The sequence below is a fragment of the Terrapene carolina genome, unplaced genomic scaffold (genome assembly GCF_002925995.2).
Source record: "Terrapene carolina triunguis isolate 2854851 unplaced genomic scaffold, T_m_triunguis-2.0 Scaffold111, whole genome shotgun sequence".
Lineage (NCBI taxonomy): Eukaryota > Metazoa > Chordata > Testudines > Emydidae > Terrapene > Terrapene triunguis.
This window is the reverse complement of record NW_020664462.1, coordinates 16,882,995-16,900,611: the sequence shown is the minus strand read 5'-3', so window position 1 is coordinate 16,900,611 and position 17,617 is coordinate 16,882,995. Positions and strand designations below refer to the sequence as shown.

Genomic DNA, 17,617 nt, shown 5'->3' with positions numbered 1-17,617 from the left:
TTCTTTGTGAGAGACTTAAAGTCCCTGTAAATTTGGCAATGCTCTCCAATATGAGCTTCCCTGAGGCACTTCAAGCAACTCAAATGTGGGTCACTGACAGGCATAGCCTTATTGCAGAAAACGCAGGGCTTGAAGCCCGGTGATAGAGACATCCCTCAGCATTGGGAGTCGACCAATACCCTGAGATGGTTTAAAAAAAAAAAATCTAACTAAAATACTAATAATCTTAATCACACTAACTGTTTACAGTACAAGAGAACACAGTTCACTGACAGAATTTGTAAATGCAAGAAAAGCAGATCCAGAGGCCACCATGGGCAGTAAGAAGGAACTGAGGGAACTTGGGGTCGGTTGGCCCTTTATACCAGCACCAGCAGCACGTGGCAGCAGAGGATGCTTGAGCCATCCTGATGGGTACCACTGAGGGAAAAAATTTCCAGCACCGGTGCATGCAAAAAGCAGAATGCACACGTGCAATCACTAGAAGAAGGAAGTACAGGTATTGATAAACATTTGTGCAATGATGCTACAAGTCTCTGCACTCTGGAAAATAGCTGTCAACCAGATTATGGGATTATAAATACTGTAGCAGTCTTGAAAAACAAGCCAGATGCCCCTTAACAGAGAATTATGTAACTAGGGCACAAATTACACACCTATGCATTAATAACTGTACAGATTTGCTGCATTCTGTTTGGCTTAGACTCCTCTTCAGTTATCATACATAATAATGTAAACCCTGAAGTGCAACAGTGCAGTTATATTTTTCCAATTTATTTAAAATTGTTTCTTTTAGAATACTTGCATTGCCATTATGAAAAATATTCTATTGCACAAAATTAGAACATAAACTTATAAAACGGTTATGGGTGTTTAAACAACTTTTTAAATATAACCAGTGTTAACACCCTGCACACATACAAAGTGCTCCTAAAATCTGGTGGCATTAAGGAACATTGTGGGGGAAGAGCAGGAAGGCAAATGGCTGCTTATGAGCCATCTGCCATTTTACCTACAGCCACAGGAGTACATCTACAAAGGGAGTTAGGATGTGGATCCAGGGACATACGGTTTTCCTCACCTCCACTGCTCACTATCTCTATCCTGCATATCTGGCCTCTAGACTAGTCTGACATTCCTCAGGTTGAGAAGAACCCACATATGGGGCAGAGCTCTTCTTAGATTCCTGCTTCAATTTGTTTAGAAAGTACTTTCAATGTTTGCTCACAGGAACTGGCATAATAATTAGAAAACTTCAAATGTCATCATCAATATTTTTAAAATAATAAAGCCATTTTTATTTTTATTCTAAATAAAGACTAAGTCAAACTCCCACTGAAGTCAACTGAAGTTTTGCCTTAGTAAGAACTAAGTAAAAACTTTAGGATTTTGTTTGTTTTTTGGTTTGTTTTTCCTACCATCATATTTGTCCACTGTACCACTAATTCACTTTTCCTTTTCATAAAGACATGCTATATTATGAAAAGAGTTCAATTATAGAAATGATATAATACATACCCTGTAATCATTCGTGTAGTCATTGAAGAGATTAGATACCAAAGATGCCTCAGGAACCTGGCATTAAATGCTAAACTGTAAAGAAGCCTAAAAGAGAAAAAACAAATATATTACTGAAGCAAATGAAGGTTGTCACGCAAGAAAACCACAATATTTCTATCATGCCTTTCAAATCAAGCATTCCCCAAACTGATGTACAAAAATATAAATTAAGGTAGCTTTAATATATATAAACATTAAAAAGATTTTGAACTGTTAAAGAAAGGGAGTAATAATGCCATAAGGTAAAATCCAGCAATTCTGCAATGAGAAGTGCACAGGCAGACCCTGCATTAAAACCTGCATCACACTGCAGTACTGAGGCCCAAATTTGTACAAAGGAATGAGGCACACATTAAACAAACGTTACATGCTTCAAACCTCTGAGTTATTTTATGAGTAACATTATAATGCTGAGGTGGGAAACTGACAGGTCACTGTGTGGCTTAATTTATTTTAATTAGCAAAGCAAATTGATATAGATGGTTTTAAAGTACAAAATTTTTATCTGAAAATAGATTAAAATGTCTTACGAATAGCTAATCTCCACAAAAATAATTATTAGTTTAAAAAATCTAATACACTTATTTTTGTGTGTGTTCAGGTACAAGTTATGGAATCAAATACATTCCTTTTTTAGACTCTAGCATAACAATTAAATCCAAGGGACAATGTTTGTTCTCAGATATATAGGTATCTTCCTTTTAGTTTAACAGGAGTTGCATCCCCCAGTGTACACACATACCCATTTGAAGGCAGAAAATGGCCCTCAAGTATTTTACACATGTATTTAAAACCTGGCATGCACTTTAACAGATTAAATGTATCATTCTTCGAAGAATCTCCAGCCACAGGTAAATAATCGCCATTTCTTCTTCAAGTGATAATCCCTATGTGAATTCTACATGTGGGAGATTAGTTAGCAGCGGTCAATCAGGAGGGGGTGCGAGGATGCAGACGGTATGGTAGTCTGTAATACTGCCGCTCCCACAGCCGTATCTGTAAAAGAAGTCTGCACCAATTCACGACGTTTTGTAAAGGCGTGGATGGAAATCCTGGTAGCCTCCCTACAGATCATAGAATCATAGAATATCAGGGTTGGAAGGGACCTCAGGAGGTCATCTAGTCCAACCCCCTGCTCAAAGCAGGACCAATTCCCAACTAAATCATATCTAGTAAGGGTTCATCTTGCAGAGATTCCGCAGAGATTGCTTACACTCTGGTGGAATGGGCTTTCACCTCCATCGGGGGGGGGGGGGGGGAGGAGGGAGGGAGAGAGGAGGAAAGATACGTGCTAGGTGGTAGAGAAGAATGATGCAGCCCGACATCCACTTAGAAAGAGTCTGTGCAGATAGTGGTTGACCCATTGATTGCTCTGCCAGGACAACAAATAGTCTAAGTCAGTGGTTTACAACCAGTGGTCTGCGGATCCCGGGGGTACACAGACTATGTCAAATATTTCCAAATGGGTCTGTACCGCCATTCAAAATTTTTTAGGGGTCCACAAATGAAAAAAAGATTGAAAACCACTTGTCTAGGTATCTTTCTAATTGCATTAATTCTCTGTAGAGACATCTATAGGGAGCAATTTGTTGGGGAACAGTCAACATGGTTGTTTGTAAATCATGCCTCGCCAATCTGCTAGAATTCTTTGAGGGGGTCAACAAGCATGTGGACAAGGGGGATCCAGTGGATATAGTGTACTTAGATTTTCAGAAAGCCTTTGACAAGTTTCCTCACCAAAGACTCTTAAGCAAAGTAAGCTGTCATGGGATAAGAGGAAAGGTCCTCTCATGGACTGGAAACTGGTTAAAAGATAGGAAACAAAAGGTAGGAATAAATGGTCAGTTTTCAGAATGGAGAGAGGTAAATAGTGGTGTCACCCATAGGTCTGTACTGGGACCAGCCCTATTCAACATATTCATAAATGATCTGGAAAAGGGGGTAAACAGTGAGGTGGCAAAATTTTCAGATGATACAAAACTACTCAAGATAGTTAAGTCCCAGGCAGACTGCGAAGAGCTACAAAAGGATCTCACAAAACTGGGTGACTGGGCAACAAAACGACAGATGAAATTCAATGTTGATAAATGCAAAGTAATGCACGTTGGAAAACATAATCCCAACTATACATATAAAATGATGGGGTCTAAATTAGCTGTTACCACTCAAGAAAGAGAACTTGGAGTCATTGTGAATAGTTCTCTGAAAATATTCACTCAATGTGCAGCGGCAGTCAAAAAAGTGAACAGAATGTTGGGAATCACTAAGAAAGGGATAGATAAGAAGACAGAAAACATCATATTGCCTCTATATAAATCCATGATATGCCCACATCTTGAATACTGAGTGCAGATGCGACACCCAATCTCAAAAAAAGATATATTGGAATTGGAAAAGGTTCAGAAAAGGGCAACAAAAATGATTAGGGGCATGGAACAGCTGCCATATAAGGAGAGATTAATAAGACTGGGACTTTTCAGCTTGGAAAATAGGCGACTAAGGAGGGATATGAGAGAGGTCTATAAAATCATGACTGGTGGGGAGAAACCAAATAAGGAAATGTTATTTACTCCTTCTCATAACACAAGAACTTGGGGTCGCCAAATGAAATTAATAGGCAGCAGGTTTAAAACAAACAAAAGGAAGTATTTCTTCACACAACTCACAGTCCACCTGTGAAACTCTGCCAGAGGATGTGAAAGCCAAGACTATAACAGGGTTCAAAAAAGAACGAGGTAAATTCATGGAGGATAGGTCCATCAATGGCTATTAGCCAGGATGGACAGGAATGGTGTTCCTAGCCTCTGTTTGCCAGAAGCTGGGAATGAGCCACAGAGAATGGATCATTTGATTTACCTGTTCTTTCCCTCTGGAGCACCTGGCATTGACCACTGTCTGAAGACACGATACTGGGCAAGATGGACCTTTGGTCTGACCCAGTAGGACCATTCTTATGTTAAGTCTTCTCTCTTCATCAGAAGAATACGGATGAATATTGGTTGGAGGCAAAGATAGACCTTTTTCTGAAAAATGGTATTTGACTGATCTGCTGTAAGTGCTCCCAGCTTGCTCACCCTTTTGGCTGATGTGATGGTGACTCAGAAGGCAACTGTCATCGAGAAATGGGACATAGAACAGGTGGCTATTAGTTTGAAAGGAAGTCTGTTGAGACCTGAAAGGATGAGAGCGAGGTCCCATTGTAATGTTGGTCTCAACACTGGTGGGGAAGTTCCAATAAATCCCTTCAGGAATCTACTTATCGTTGCATAGGTACTGATGATATGATCCTCAACTGGAGGATGAAAGGCACGGATAGCTGTAAGGTGGACCTGTAAAGAACTGACAGAGGCGCCCAAGTTCTAAAGAGTGAGTAGGTAATCTAGAACAACAGGAATCCCAGTAGACTCTGGAGAAAACTGGTGCTCTTGTGACCCAGAGGAGAAACATTTCTATTTGGCCAAATAGCATCTCCTGATAGAATCCTTCCTGTCTTGTCTGAGAATGGAGTGGACCACTACCTAACATGAGCACTCCACATTCAAAACCCATCCAAATATCAAGCCTTGAGTTGTAGAAGTCCTGCATTGTGGCGCCTGGTTACATCATTGTATTGCATCGGTAGATCTGGAAATGATCTATAAACCAGCATTCCTAAACTTCAGAGAAAGTCCAGTTATAGTCCAGATCCGTAGGGCCGGCAGGCTCTCTACCTGGCGACATGTCCCTGGCTGCTCCTAGACGGAGGAAAGGCCACAAGAGGTTCAGAGTGCAGGAGGGGGTGTGTGGCACATAGTCTGGGAGAGATTTTGAGTGCGGGGGGGTTTGGGGCAAGAGGTTGGGGCACGGGAGGAGTTTTGGGGTGCCAGATCTGGGGGGCGCTCACCTTGGGCGGCTCCCCGCAAGCAACGACCTGTCCCTGCTGTTCCTAGGTGGAGGCGCAGCTATGCAGCTCTGCGTGCTGCCCCCGCAGCTCCCATTGGCATCAGTTCCTGGCTAATTGGAGCTGTGGACTGAGTGCTTAGGGCAGGGCAGAGTGGGGGGGAGTGCACAGAGCCGCCTACCCATGCCTCCGCCTGGGAACAGCATGGACAGGTCTACCGCTTGCGGGGCGCCACCCAAGGTGAGCGCCCCCTGGATCCGGCACCCCAAAACCCCTCCTTGTGCTCCCCCAGCCCCGCACACAAACTCTCTTCCTCTTAGTAAAACAGAATTTTTCACTTACCGGCCCCAACATGCCAGTTTAAAAAGCTTTTACTGTACTTGACTGATTTTGCCTGCATCCTTATTGAAAAATGGGCAGGGTCGAGTCCAAGTTAAAATGGAGTGCAGATTCTAACCCACCCACCGCCATCCATAGCCAGCTAGCCTGATTTAAAGCACCTCCAAATCCAGGTGTGAGAATTTTCTGTGTAGACAGTAAGAGGGTTATGGTTAAAACCCACGTAAGAGCCCCAGTTAATGCAATGTCTGCAACGTAGGCATAACAATACACTCAACCTCAATGGCATTTCTGTCTACCTGTACTATGAGAACTGTGAAATGCCATCTCTGATCAATCCCAAAATTTCAGGGAATGTTTTAGGCGTCAATGAGCAAAATCCTATTGATTTTGGTGAAAATACAAAAAAACTAAAAGAAGGGGGTTGCAGGGAGTCCCTGAAATAGAATGGGAAGGTGGAACACAAGGAGCTTGGTGGGGGATGGAGGAATGCAAGGAGCCCCTTGTGTTCAAATACAGATTTTGATCAGGAGTTAAATCAGCAAGCAGGAAACCTTGATTTAAATAGTTAATTTTTAAATCTTGTTTTGCATTTGTACTTGTTATTTTCATAGATTCAGTCTCATTGGTTGGTATAACCATTAAACATGCTGATCTGCAATCAAACATAGAATCATAGAAATGTAGGACTGGAAGGGACTTCGATAGGTCATCTAGTCCAGTCCCCTGCATTGGGGCAGGACTAAGTATTATCTAGACTATTTCCTCACAGGTGTTTGTCTAACCCAGGGGTTCTCAAACTTCATTGCACTGCAACCCCCTTCTGACAATAAAAATTACTACACAACCCCAGGAGCAGGGACCAAAGCCTGAGCCCACCCGAGCCCCCCTGACCTCCCCGGGTAGGCGGTGGCTAAGCTGAAGCCCAAGGGCTTCAGCCCCAGGCAGGGGGCCTGTAACCAGAGTCCCAATTCAGAGGGCTGAAACCCTCAGGCTTTGGCCTCGGGTGGTGGGGCTCGGGCTTCAGCTTCAGCCGTGGGCCCCAGCAAATCTAAGCCAGCCCTGGCAACCCCTAAAAATGGGATCCTGACCCACTTAGGGGTCCCGACCCACAGTTTGAGAACCGCTGGTCTAACCTATTCTTAAAATCCTCCAATGACTGAGATTCCACAACATCCCAAGGTAATTTGTTCCAATGCCTAACTACTCTTACAGTTAAGAAATTTTTCCTAATGTCTAACCTAAATCTCCCTTGCTGCAATTTAAGCCCATTAATACTTCTCGTTAGCAAATGAGGATAGGACAACAATTTATCACCCTCCTCTTTATAACCACCGTTTACATACTTGAAGACTGTTATGTCCCTCCTCAGTCTTCTCTTCTCCAGAAGAAATAAACCCAATTTTTTCAATCTTTTCTCATAGGTCTTGTTTTCTAGACCTTTAATCATTTTTGTTGCTCTCCTCTGGACCTTCTACAATTTGTCCACATCTTTCCTGAAACGTGGTGCCCAGAACTGGACAAAATACTCCCATTGAGATCTTATAAGTGCTGAGTAGAGTGGAAGAATTACTTGTCTTGTCTTGCTTATAACATTCCTGCTAATACATCCCAGAATGATGTTCTCTTGTTTTTTTTGCAACAGTACTACTTTGTTTACTCATATTTAAATTGTGATCCACTGTAATCCCCAGATCATTTTCTGTAGTACTCCTTTCCTAGGCAGTCATTTCTTTTTTGTGTTTGTGCAATTGATTATTCCTTCTTAAGTGTAATACTTTGCCTTTGTCCTTATTGAATTTCATCTTATTTACTTCAGACCATTTGTCCAGTTTGTCAAGATCATTTTGAATTCTAATCCTGTCCTCCAAAGCACCTGTAACCCATCCCAGCTTGGGAGCATCTGCAAACTTTATAAGTGTAGTCTCTCTGTCATTATCCAAATCATTTATGAAAACACTGAATAGAATAGGTCACAGGAATGATCCCTTTGGACCCCACTCGATATGCTCCTCCAGCTTAATTGTGAACCATGGATAACTACTTTTTGAGTATGCTTTTCCAACCAGTTGTGTATCCAACTCTACAGTAGATTCATCTATGCTACAGTTCTCTAGTTTGTTGATGAAACGTCATGGGAGACACTATCAAAAGCCTTTCTAAAGTTGAGATATATCACATCTATTGCTTCCCCCTAGCCACAAGGCTTGTTATCCTCTCAAAGGATATTAAGTTGGTTTGACATTATTTGTTCTTGACAAATTCATGTTGACTATTACTTATTACCATATTTTCTTCTAGGGACTTACAAACTGATTGATTATTTGCTCTATTATCTTTCTGAGGACCAAATATAAGCTAGCTAGCCTATAATTCCCTGGGTTGTTCTTATTCTCATTTTTATAGATAGGTACTATATTGCCCTTTGCCAGTTTTCTGGGATCTCTCCCATCATCCATGATTTCTCAAAGATAATCACTAGTGGATCAGAAATCTCTTCAGCCAGTTCCTTAACTATTCTAGGATGTATTTCATCAGGCCTGGTGGACTTGAGGACATCTAACCTAAGTAATTCTTAACTTGTTCTTTTCCTATTTTATCCTCAGATGCTATCCCATTTACACTGATGTTCACTATGTTAGTCATCCAATCACTGCTAAAAAAGTTTTGGTGAAAACTGGAAGGGAAAAAAAGGCATTTAACACTTCATCCATTGCTGTGTTTTCTTATATTGTCTTTCCCACCTCACTGAGTAAAGGGCCTACCCTGTCCTTGGTCTTCCTCTTCTGTCTAGCGTATTTGTAAAATGTTTCCTTGTTATCCCTTATGTCCCTAACTAGTTTAATCTGGTTTTAGCCTTTCTAAATTTTGTTCCCACATGCTGGTGTTGTTTTTTCATATTTATCCTTCATAATTTGACCTAATTTCCACTTTTTGTATGACTCTTTTCTGAGTTTCAGGTCATGGAATATGTCCTGGTTAAGCCAGGGTTGTCTTTTACCTACCTTCCCTCTTACCCATCTTTCCTATGCACTTCGACAGTTTGCTCTCGTGGCCTTAATAATGTCTCTTTAAAAAAAATTACCAACTCTCCTGAACTTTTTTTCTGTTAGACTTGTTTCCCATGGGATTGAGTTTGCTAAAGTCTGCCTTGTTGAAGTTTATTATGCTATATTTAAATATAGCTATTCAGTTTGGTACTTCTTTTTGATTTAAGAATCACATAACATTAAAAAAAATGTAAAAAGGATGTTAAGCTATGTTAGAAACTGATGAATGACATTTCTTATTTACTACATGATAGTTTTGTACTCATGATTTGTATCAAGATGCATTTGTGTGGACATTGGAATTCAATAAAAATGTACAACACTGCTATTTTAATATGGCTATTTGTTAGTTAAATAAAACTACCTTAACTGCACTAGATACATAAAGGAACATAAGTTAATCTAAACAAGTTTTGCATTTAAAATTAACTGATTTATTAAACAAAGGAAGTATTATCTGTAGTTAATAAATTGACACATTGTTTTTGGTCACCATGGGCCAGCTTTTCAAAGCTATTTCGGTGCCTAAAGATGCAGAGAGGTGCCTAGTGGGATTTTCAAAAGCGTCTAAGCAACTTAGGTATCTACGTTCCATTGAAATGAATGGGAGTTAGGAGCTAAATCTGCTTAGGTGCTTTTGAAAAATTCTACTAGGGACGTGTCTGCCTCTTTAGGTGCTTAAATATATTTGAAATCTGGCCCCATGTCCTTCAAGTTTTTAGAATTAATAGATCTGATTCTTTCCCATCTCTTCTTTTATTCATAGATTGGAATAGGAAAATAAGCTTTTCTGCTTTTTCAACACCAAACTAATTCCTGGCGCCTCCTTGTGGCCGATGTCCCAGTACAGCATCAGTTCCCAGACTATATATATAAAATATATGGCTTGTCCAATTACAGGCCTATATTATTTAACTTCAATAAAGTATTAACAATCTTCTCATTCTTGATTATGAATATAAGTAGACAAGAATAAAGGTATAAAAGTACAATAATAATAAATATACAACTATAAATAAAAGTATGTAACTGCAATGTTTTCAAATTTCATACCACGAAATGCAAATATTTATTTTTTTGCCTTTCGACGTGTAGGAGTGCCGTTTTGGTCAGTGGGGAGGCCGAAGAACGATATAGAAAGCGATGGAACTTTTTTAAACTTCCTAGCTCACTCGCGTGTTCAAGACTGTTCTATCGTGGGAGTGGTTACCTCCACCACTCACTGCGCAAGCAATTTTACAGTGCAAATATTTGCACTTTGTATTCTGTGTTGTAACTGAAATCAACATATTTGAAAATGTAGAAAACATCCAAAAATATTTAAATAAATGGTATTCTATTATTGTTTAACAGCATGATTAATCGTGATTAACCCTAGTTTTAACATAGGTTGCCAATCTCAAATTTAATTTTAAACATATGTATTTAAAAAAATAAAATATATTTAATTTTTAAACCTCTAATTTATATAAAAAATTAGATTAAATTTTTTTTAAAAATCAGATTTTTAATTTTTTTAAATCATCTATTTTTATTCACCTGGGACTCAATTTTACCTTCTTCCGGATTCCTATTATTCTGATATTTGCGTGGAAATTATGCATGATTAGTTACTAGAGGCTTATTAAATTATTTAAATAAAGAACAGGTATTTTCTCTTTTAACATTGAAATATCTAAAATGACATTAATTTGAATGTCTTGGTTTCTAAGCAGAGGAATTTGTGCAATGACCTTCAGTTCTTGGCCTCAGCTTCAAAAAGAAAAGCTATTTGGCAGAGTGCCTTTACGTCTCCTAGGACATCCAGGTAAAAACCTGTTAATTTTACAATCATCCCAGGAAATTATACACTAGTTTTAGTTGAAATGAACAAATATCATGGATACTGGACCTCCTATCATAATGTAATTCGCTTTTTCATTTGTTCTGGCAATGTTCAGTAGTATTTCTAAAAAATAGGAAAACTTTAAGAGCTTAGAATAACAACAGTAGCCTCAGTTTTATCCATCTTTCAGAACTCTGAAAACTTCACCCAAGTGATTCAGAGGTTCAACTGGAACAACTGCTAAATATTATGGCCTGAATTCTAAAGTGATAAGCAACCACAGCTCCAACTGGTCACCAGAGAGCTGCAGATGATCAGAACCTCTGAAATCCATCCCTTATATCTTATACTTAACATCGATAGGATTGAAGATTTTACTGTATCACTCATTATGTTTTACAGCTATGTCCTGCACTTGTAAAACGTTGATATTCTATGCTTTGGATTCTTAGCCATTACCACAAAACAGCCGTTAGCCCAATAAACAAGGAATTAAAACGAAGTGCCAGGCTTAATTCACCATGTTTCAACAGTTTTACATTTGTGTGACTCCAGTGAAGTGTCATCCATTGTAACCAAAGGAGCCACCATAAAACGTATGTAATCTAGTGCTGAAACTTGCTCTCAAACTAATAATTTTAGTTAACGTAAACAAACAATGCAAATGAGGCTTTCAAGAATTCTGTTCTTTGTAAAGGTTTGGAAAAATAGCTGTTCTTTTAAATTCTTCTGGTCTTTCCTGGTGTACATTATCGGTCATGGAAAAATTTAAGAGCTAAAGAGAGACAAAACACACTCTACTTGTTCTTGTTTAGAACAACAGTCTGTGTTTAATATAATCTTAAAGTCACTATTCCTTGACAAAACTACATCAAAATTGAGTTAAGGTTGAAAATAAATATCATTTGGGTAAAATACATTACAGCGATGTTGTAATTATCCTCCAAACCAAGCACTACAAATCCAGTAAATTCAGAGTTACAGGTAAACTTAAAAGAAATCCAAGTAGTTCAGATATGACAATGAACAGTTAGGGAATTTAAACAACCTTAACTCTGCCCCCATCTTTTTTTTTTTTAATTAAAAATGTACATGAACACTAAAACAATAAACTCAAAGAGATTACCACCAATTCTAATAGTATAATACAGCAACATTAAATCTTTTATTTTAACTTTTATGGTCAGATTCACCGGTACCCTCTGGCTGATTTATGCCACTCTGGAACAGTGCAAAGCAACCAGGGGTTTACACTCAAGTCTTCCCCTGCCTCCTGACCTATTCTTCAAAATCCCTCTCTGTTATCTGTTCCATTACTGAGATTATTGTGCATGTGTGCGCGCGTGCGGGGGGGGGGGGGGGGGGAGACAGGGGAGGGGGGCTAAATGTATTAATTAATTTTTTTTCTAAAAGACTGACTTACAGATTCATTGGTATACTTTCAGAAAATTCATTTTATATTCAAAGTGAGTGCTGTAATTTTTGGGAGGAGATGCTGTATTTTCCATATAATAAAGAGGTTGACTCCCTAACTTTAAGTGCAAAAAATCAACCAACTCAACCTTAGGTATAACTAATGTTCTCATAATTTAGCACTTACGAGTTAAATTTAGTGCAATGACTTTTGCTATATCTATTTTCAACATGTTAAATCAAATGATCTCTACTGCTATATCTAAGTACATAATGACCATTTACAGCGAACCCTGCAGTTTCTCTCTGCGGGTGTCTAATTGTTCACAAAGGGCACATGATTTATATGTATTTGTTAAAAAGGTATTTTTGGGCACCCTTGGTTTTAAAAAAGTGTCAAATTCCTTCTGCACAATCGGATAGATTAAATGACCCATTAAGCTTTATTTAGCTGAGGCACCACTATAAGTTAATTAGTTAAAGGCAAGATTTTCAGTCTAGGTCATAAATTGAGCTCAGTTTCCCACTGAGACCATTTAAGTTAATGAAGAGAATACAATAGAATGAGACAAGCTCATACAGTCTAGTAAAGGTCACTATTGCAGGAGCAGTGTATTTTGACACTTCCTTCGAACTGCCAGGTGTCACAGGTAGAAAATAGCATATGTGACTACCATTAAATGAGCCATACAACTCCTCTGGCATAAAACTGCAGATGAAAGCTGCTTTGTGTGTCTATCTTTTTTTCTGAATATATATCACAACAAGATTGCATAACGCTGATAAGGTAAAAAGGTTTTAAAAAAATTAAATGCAGTAGTGCTAGCTCTTAGAAAAAACATAAGAGCAAATACAAGAAACAAATCCAAAATGTGCCTGTTAAAATGAGAAAGCTCCCAGAAAGAAATACAAAAGTAGCCATGTGGAAATACTAAATAACTTCCCTTTACATGTGAAAGCAGACTGCTAACATTACACCACAATGTCAGTTTTCCAACTCATCATCTGCCCACGTGAGAAGATTAGCAGTGTTTTGAAAGTCAAACAGTAGTAATGTATTGTCACTATGAAGGAGTTTTACTGAAATTAGCAATTGCCCTACACAAACTAACCAGAAGGCTGCTAATCAATAAGGCCCCGATCCTGAAAATATTACACAAGTGCTTAATTTTAAGCATATTGTGTAGCCCCACAGACTACTTTTGAAATCAGTGACACTATTCAGATGTTTAAAAGTAAAGTACCTACATAAATGGCCTAAATAAGTCATTGAACATATAGCATTTCCAACAAAGAGCCTTCAAAATCCCTCCTAGATCAGCAGTTACAGGTGTGTGCTATGACTCAGTTATCTTGTCAGGTCTTTTTATAATATTCAATAAAGGAAATTATCAAGTTACATATAAACTTTACACTCAACAGATGAAATCCTGGTCCCATTGAAGTCAATGGCATACCTCTCTCTGACTCTGATAGAGTCAGGATTTCACCCTGTATCTCATTTGGTTTCCCAACATGGATTGACTATGACCATGCCTTCCAACATTTATGCTTCTTCCTTTAATTAGGCTTGTTCACATTTGTCCAATTTAGATAGTAAATTCTTCAGAAGGACCTGTTAAACTATATGATTCTGTAATGCACCTGAAAAAGCACCTATGTTAATGCATAATATATGAAAATATTAACATTCTAATTAATTACTGTAGATTAAGTTATGTTGTATTTAAGTACATTTTACCAGCTTCTAGTACTACGTAAAATAGAAAAAATAAATTAATTTGCACCTAAATAGATGTACTATACAAAAGCAACTACCATAAAGGTAATGTATATTGGGTAAAGTATAAGTGACTTCTTAACCTTCAAAAGCTTTAGTTCTCTCTCATATATGTATCTGATTAAGGAGAATGAAAGCAGTAAGTCATATTTTACTTCTGAGTTGCTGCAATGTGAAGTGAAGTTCTGATCATGCCCATCTTAAAAAGAGACAAGCAGAAATAAATGGGGCCCAGAAATAGGCAATTAAAATTATTAAGATGATTAGATAATGATACATGGGAAGGCTTCTGCATAAGAAGAGATTGAAAAGTTTAGGATTGTCTAAAGAAGAGAGGAATAAAAGGGACATGGATATGGGATGTGGGGGGGTGGGGAAAGAATAGAGAAATTCCTATTGAACATCTCTCATACTACAGAACAAAGGGAATAATCAGTGATTCTGAAAAGCCAAAATGTAAAACTTATAACAGGAAATATTTTTTTAACATGTAACAATTAAATTGAACTCATGGTAGCAAAGTATCAATGAGACCAAGAGTTTAGCAAGAGTCAAAGAAAGAGTGGATAATGAGAATACCTAAAGTTATGTTAAGACTGAATAAAAAATAGTGACATATACCCTCATGGTTCAGGGCAGAAGACAACCACTGACTATTTGAGGTTAGGAAGAAACATCCCCCACAGGCATAACTATCTAGTACACAGATTCTTGTATCTTTCCCGAGGTACCTGGTATTGGCCACAGTTGGACAGGATATCTGACTAGATTTAACCATGGTCTGATCCCGCATGACAATCCTTAATTTTCTAGAATACTTTGCAATCAATGCATCTCTCCTGCTGCACTGAAGATCCATAGAAAGCAAAGGAACTACCTTTCCAGTGAGTTATGTAGTATGTACACATTGTAAGATAAGATTTTTCTGTCTATTATAAAAGAAATAAACCGTATATTTTTAGAAAGCTTTTTTTAAAAACCCAGTCTTAAGACATTCATTCTTTCCCTACTACTCATCTGAGTTAATCTTCTGCTAAATTTTTGTTCCAACAATATTTTCAGTTTTAAAAGGTAATTAATTATTTTCATTTACTGTCTCACCTTGCAATACCCTGCATTACTAGTTGTCTTAATTGACATGATTTACTTTTATATTTGAGAGTTCTATTGTTCAGTATATAAAATTTTCATGCTGATCCCAGACTAATTTTACCAATAAGACTTCAAATTTAATGGTAATTTTTTCCCTAGAACATCTAATGCATTGTGAATGAAAGGTTATTTTGAATACATTATTCTTGTTTACCTACAACGTTCCCATTTTAACATGGCTTCTGCAAAAAAAGCATCATTTATTATGTAAATATTTACTCAAAATAATTGGTGTTTTAAGTAAACCAGACTCAAAAAGACAAACTTTGGAGTAGCTTTAACAGCAACATTAAATCTGCCATACAATCACTTTTATAATATTGTGATCTTTGTTTACAGTTTAAAGTTTGATGGGAACTAAATCTGTAACTGGACTTAAAAGCTACAGTTATCAGCACTCCTGAACTTGTAACACACAAGCTGAAACAAGGAAGAGCATTTTTCTCAATAGACTATAAAAAAGCAATAGTATGTAAGTTGAAACAAAATGACCTGTAAGTTTTTAACTACTTGTGAAAAATATACAAAATGCAATACTTCAAAACAATAGGCAAAATCTCCTTACAATATACACACACAAATATTTGTAATAGTAGCCAGATAGCACAGGTTTGTTTCAAAACCCATTAAACATAAACGGAAGAACTGACTTTAATGGTCTTTGGATCATAACCTATAGGCAACATTTAAAAGTGTAATAAAGAAAAGCACACCAAGGTTGTATTTATCTTCTGGAGATATAAAAATATAGGATTCAATCCTGAAAATACCTCTATGGGTGAGCTTAACTTTAATTCTCTGAATAACTGCATTGAAGCCAATGGGCCTACTCATGCTTAAAGTTGAATACATATGTTAGTGTTTATAGAACTGACAGCTTTAAAACATAATGAAAAGAATGTTATGAAAATGTTTGAGAAAAATATCTATGACAGTTTTTACTGTTTGGCTTGTCTGATGCTCTTGTGAAATACAGCAGAATTGTGCTAGTACATGAGAAACCTAAAGTGCAACAGGCTAAACATTTACACTGATTAACCTAGTTCCAATGTTGAGGATTATGTAAAAGTAAACTAACATTATAAATGGAGAAAAGTAATATAGGTCCTGATCCCATACCTACTGAAGACAAAGTGAGCTTTATCATTAACTTCAATGGGTCCAGCATCAGAACCTCTGATTTTCAACTTCAACCAAGTTTTAATAATGAAAGATATTATAAACAGATAAGTTAGTCTTTCACAGCTAGTTGTTTAGCTGACACTATTCCTTTAAAATATACTTAACATTCTAATAAATAACCTGAGAAAACAGAAAAATCAATGTTTCTAATATTTAATTCTGTAGAAGACAAACTCATCTTTTCAGTAACTATTCCAAAATAATTACAATGTGGAACAGCTGTGTTGCTCTAACTGATTTAACACAGGTTTGCATATTTCTAAGTTGTTGAACCATCTTACATAACCTGTGACATATATATTAATGCATAACACCTAACGCATTACCACAAATAATTACAAACTTCTAACTATGGTTCCTCAGAGGAAACAGATGCCTTACTCATACAATTAAGGCTATGTAAGACTTCTTTATTCATTAAGCACCTTTTCCACACAGTTTACCAGTAAACCTCAAGCCAGAGCAGTGATGCATTTAAATCCAGTAATTATTATCCAAGGCAATGGACTAGCTGCAACAATAAAACAAGCGTACTAATTCAGCTGCTGCTATGATCTTCAGATCTCACATCCTGTCCTAATGCAATTAGTCTACAAAGAGCTAATTACCCTAATCGAACAATCACAGTTTCACTGACATCTTACTTCCTCTAACAGCTATAAACACCAGTGGGCTAAGATAGAACCTAATTAGTTTGGTGTATCATTGTTTACAATGCAGTTTGAATTGATTAGGTTTACTACATACCAAAAATACTAAGAGCTTTTCATTTTACTACCAGTTATTGTATACGTTTTTAAACAAAACTATTTACTCCAGAATAGTTTAATATTAGAGCTATCAATTAATCAGTTAATTCACAAGATTAACTCAAAAAAAAAAATGAATTGCAATTAAAAAAATGAATCGCCATTATTTGCACTGTTAAACAATAGAATATCAACTGAAATGTATTAAATATTTTTGGATGTTTTCTACATTTTCAAATATATTGATTTCAATTACAACACAGAATACGAAGTGTACAGTGCTCACTTTATATTTATTTTTGAGAACAAGCGTTCGCAGGGGACTTTTGTAGCCAGAGTTGCAAGGTATTTACATGTCAGGTATGCTAAACATTCGTATGCTCCTTCATTCTTCGGCCACCATTCCAGAGGACATGCTGATGATGCTCGTTAAAAAAAATTAGACGTTAATTATATTTCTGACTGAACTCCTTGGGGGAGAATTGTATCTCTCCTGTTCTGTTTTACATGCATTCTGCGATATATTTAATGACATAGCAGTCTCAGATGATGACTCAGCACATGTTTGTTTTAAGAACACTTTCACAGCAGATTTGACAAAACGCAAAGAAGGTACCAATCTGAGATTTCTAAAAATAGCTACAGCACTCGACCCAAGGTTTAAGAATCTGAAGTGCCATCCAAAAT

General features: G+C 37.3%; 1 protein-coding gene across 1 annotated transcript in view; it reads right to left on the bottom strand.

The window, feature by feature from the left end:
* The window catches only part of UBE3C (ubiquitin protein ligase E3C), a 201,894-nt gene that overhangs the window by 133,217 nt on the left and 51,060 nt on the right, over positions 1-17,617 (bottom strand). Inside the window, exon 11 of the mRNA XM_026652083.2 lies at positions 1,519-1,605. Within this exon, the coding sequence (XP_026507868.1) occupies positions 1,519-1,605 (87 nt within the window). The remainder of the gene's footprint in view (positions 1-1,518; positions 1,606-17,617) is intronic.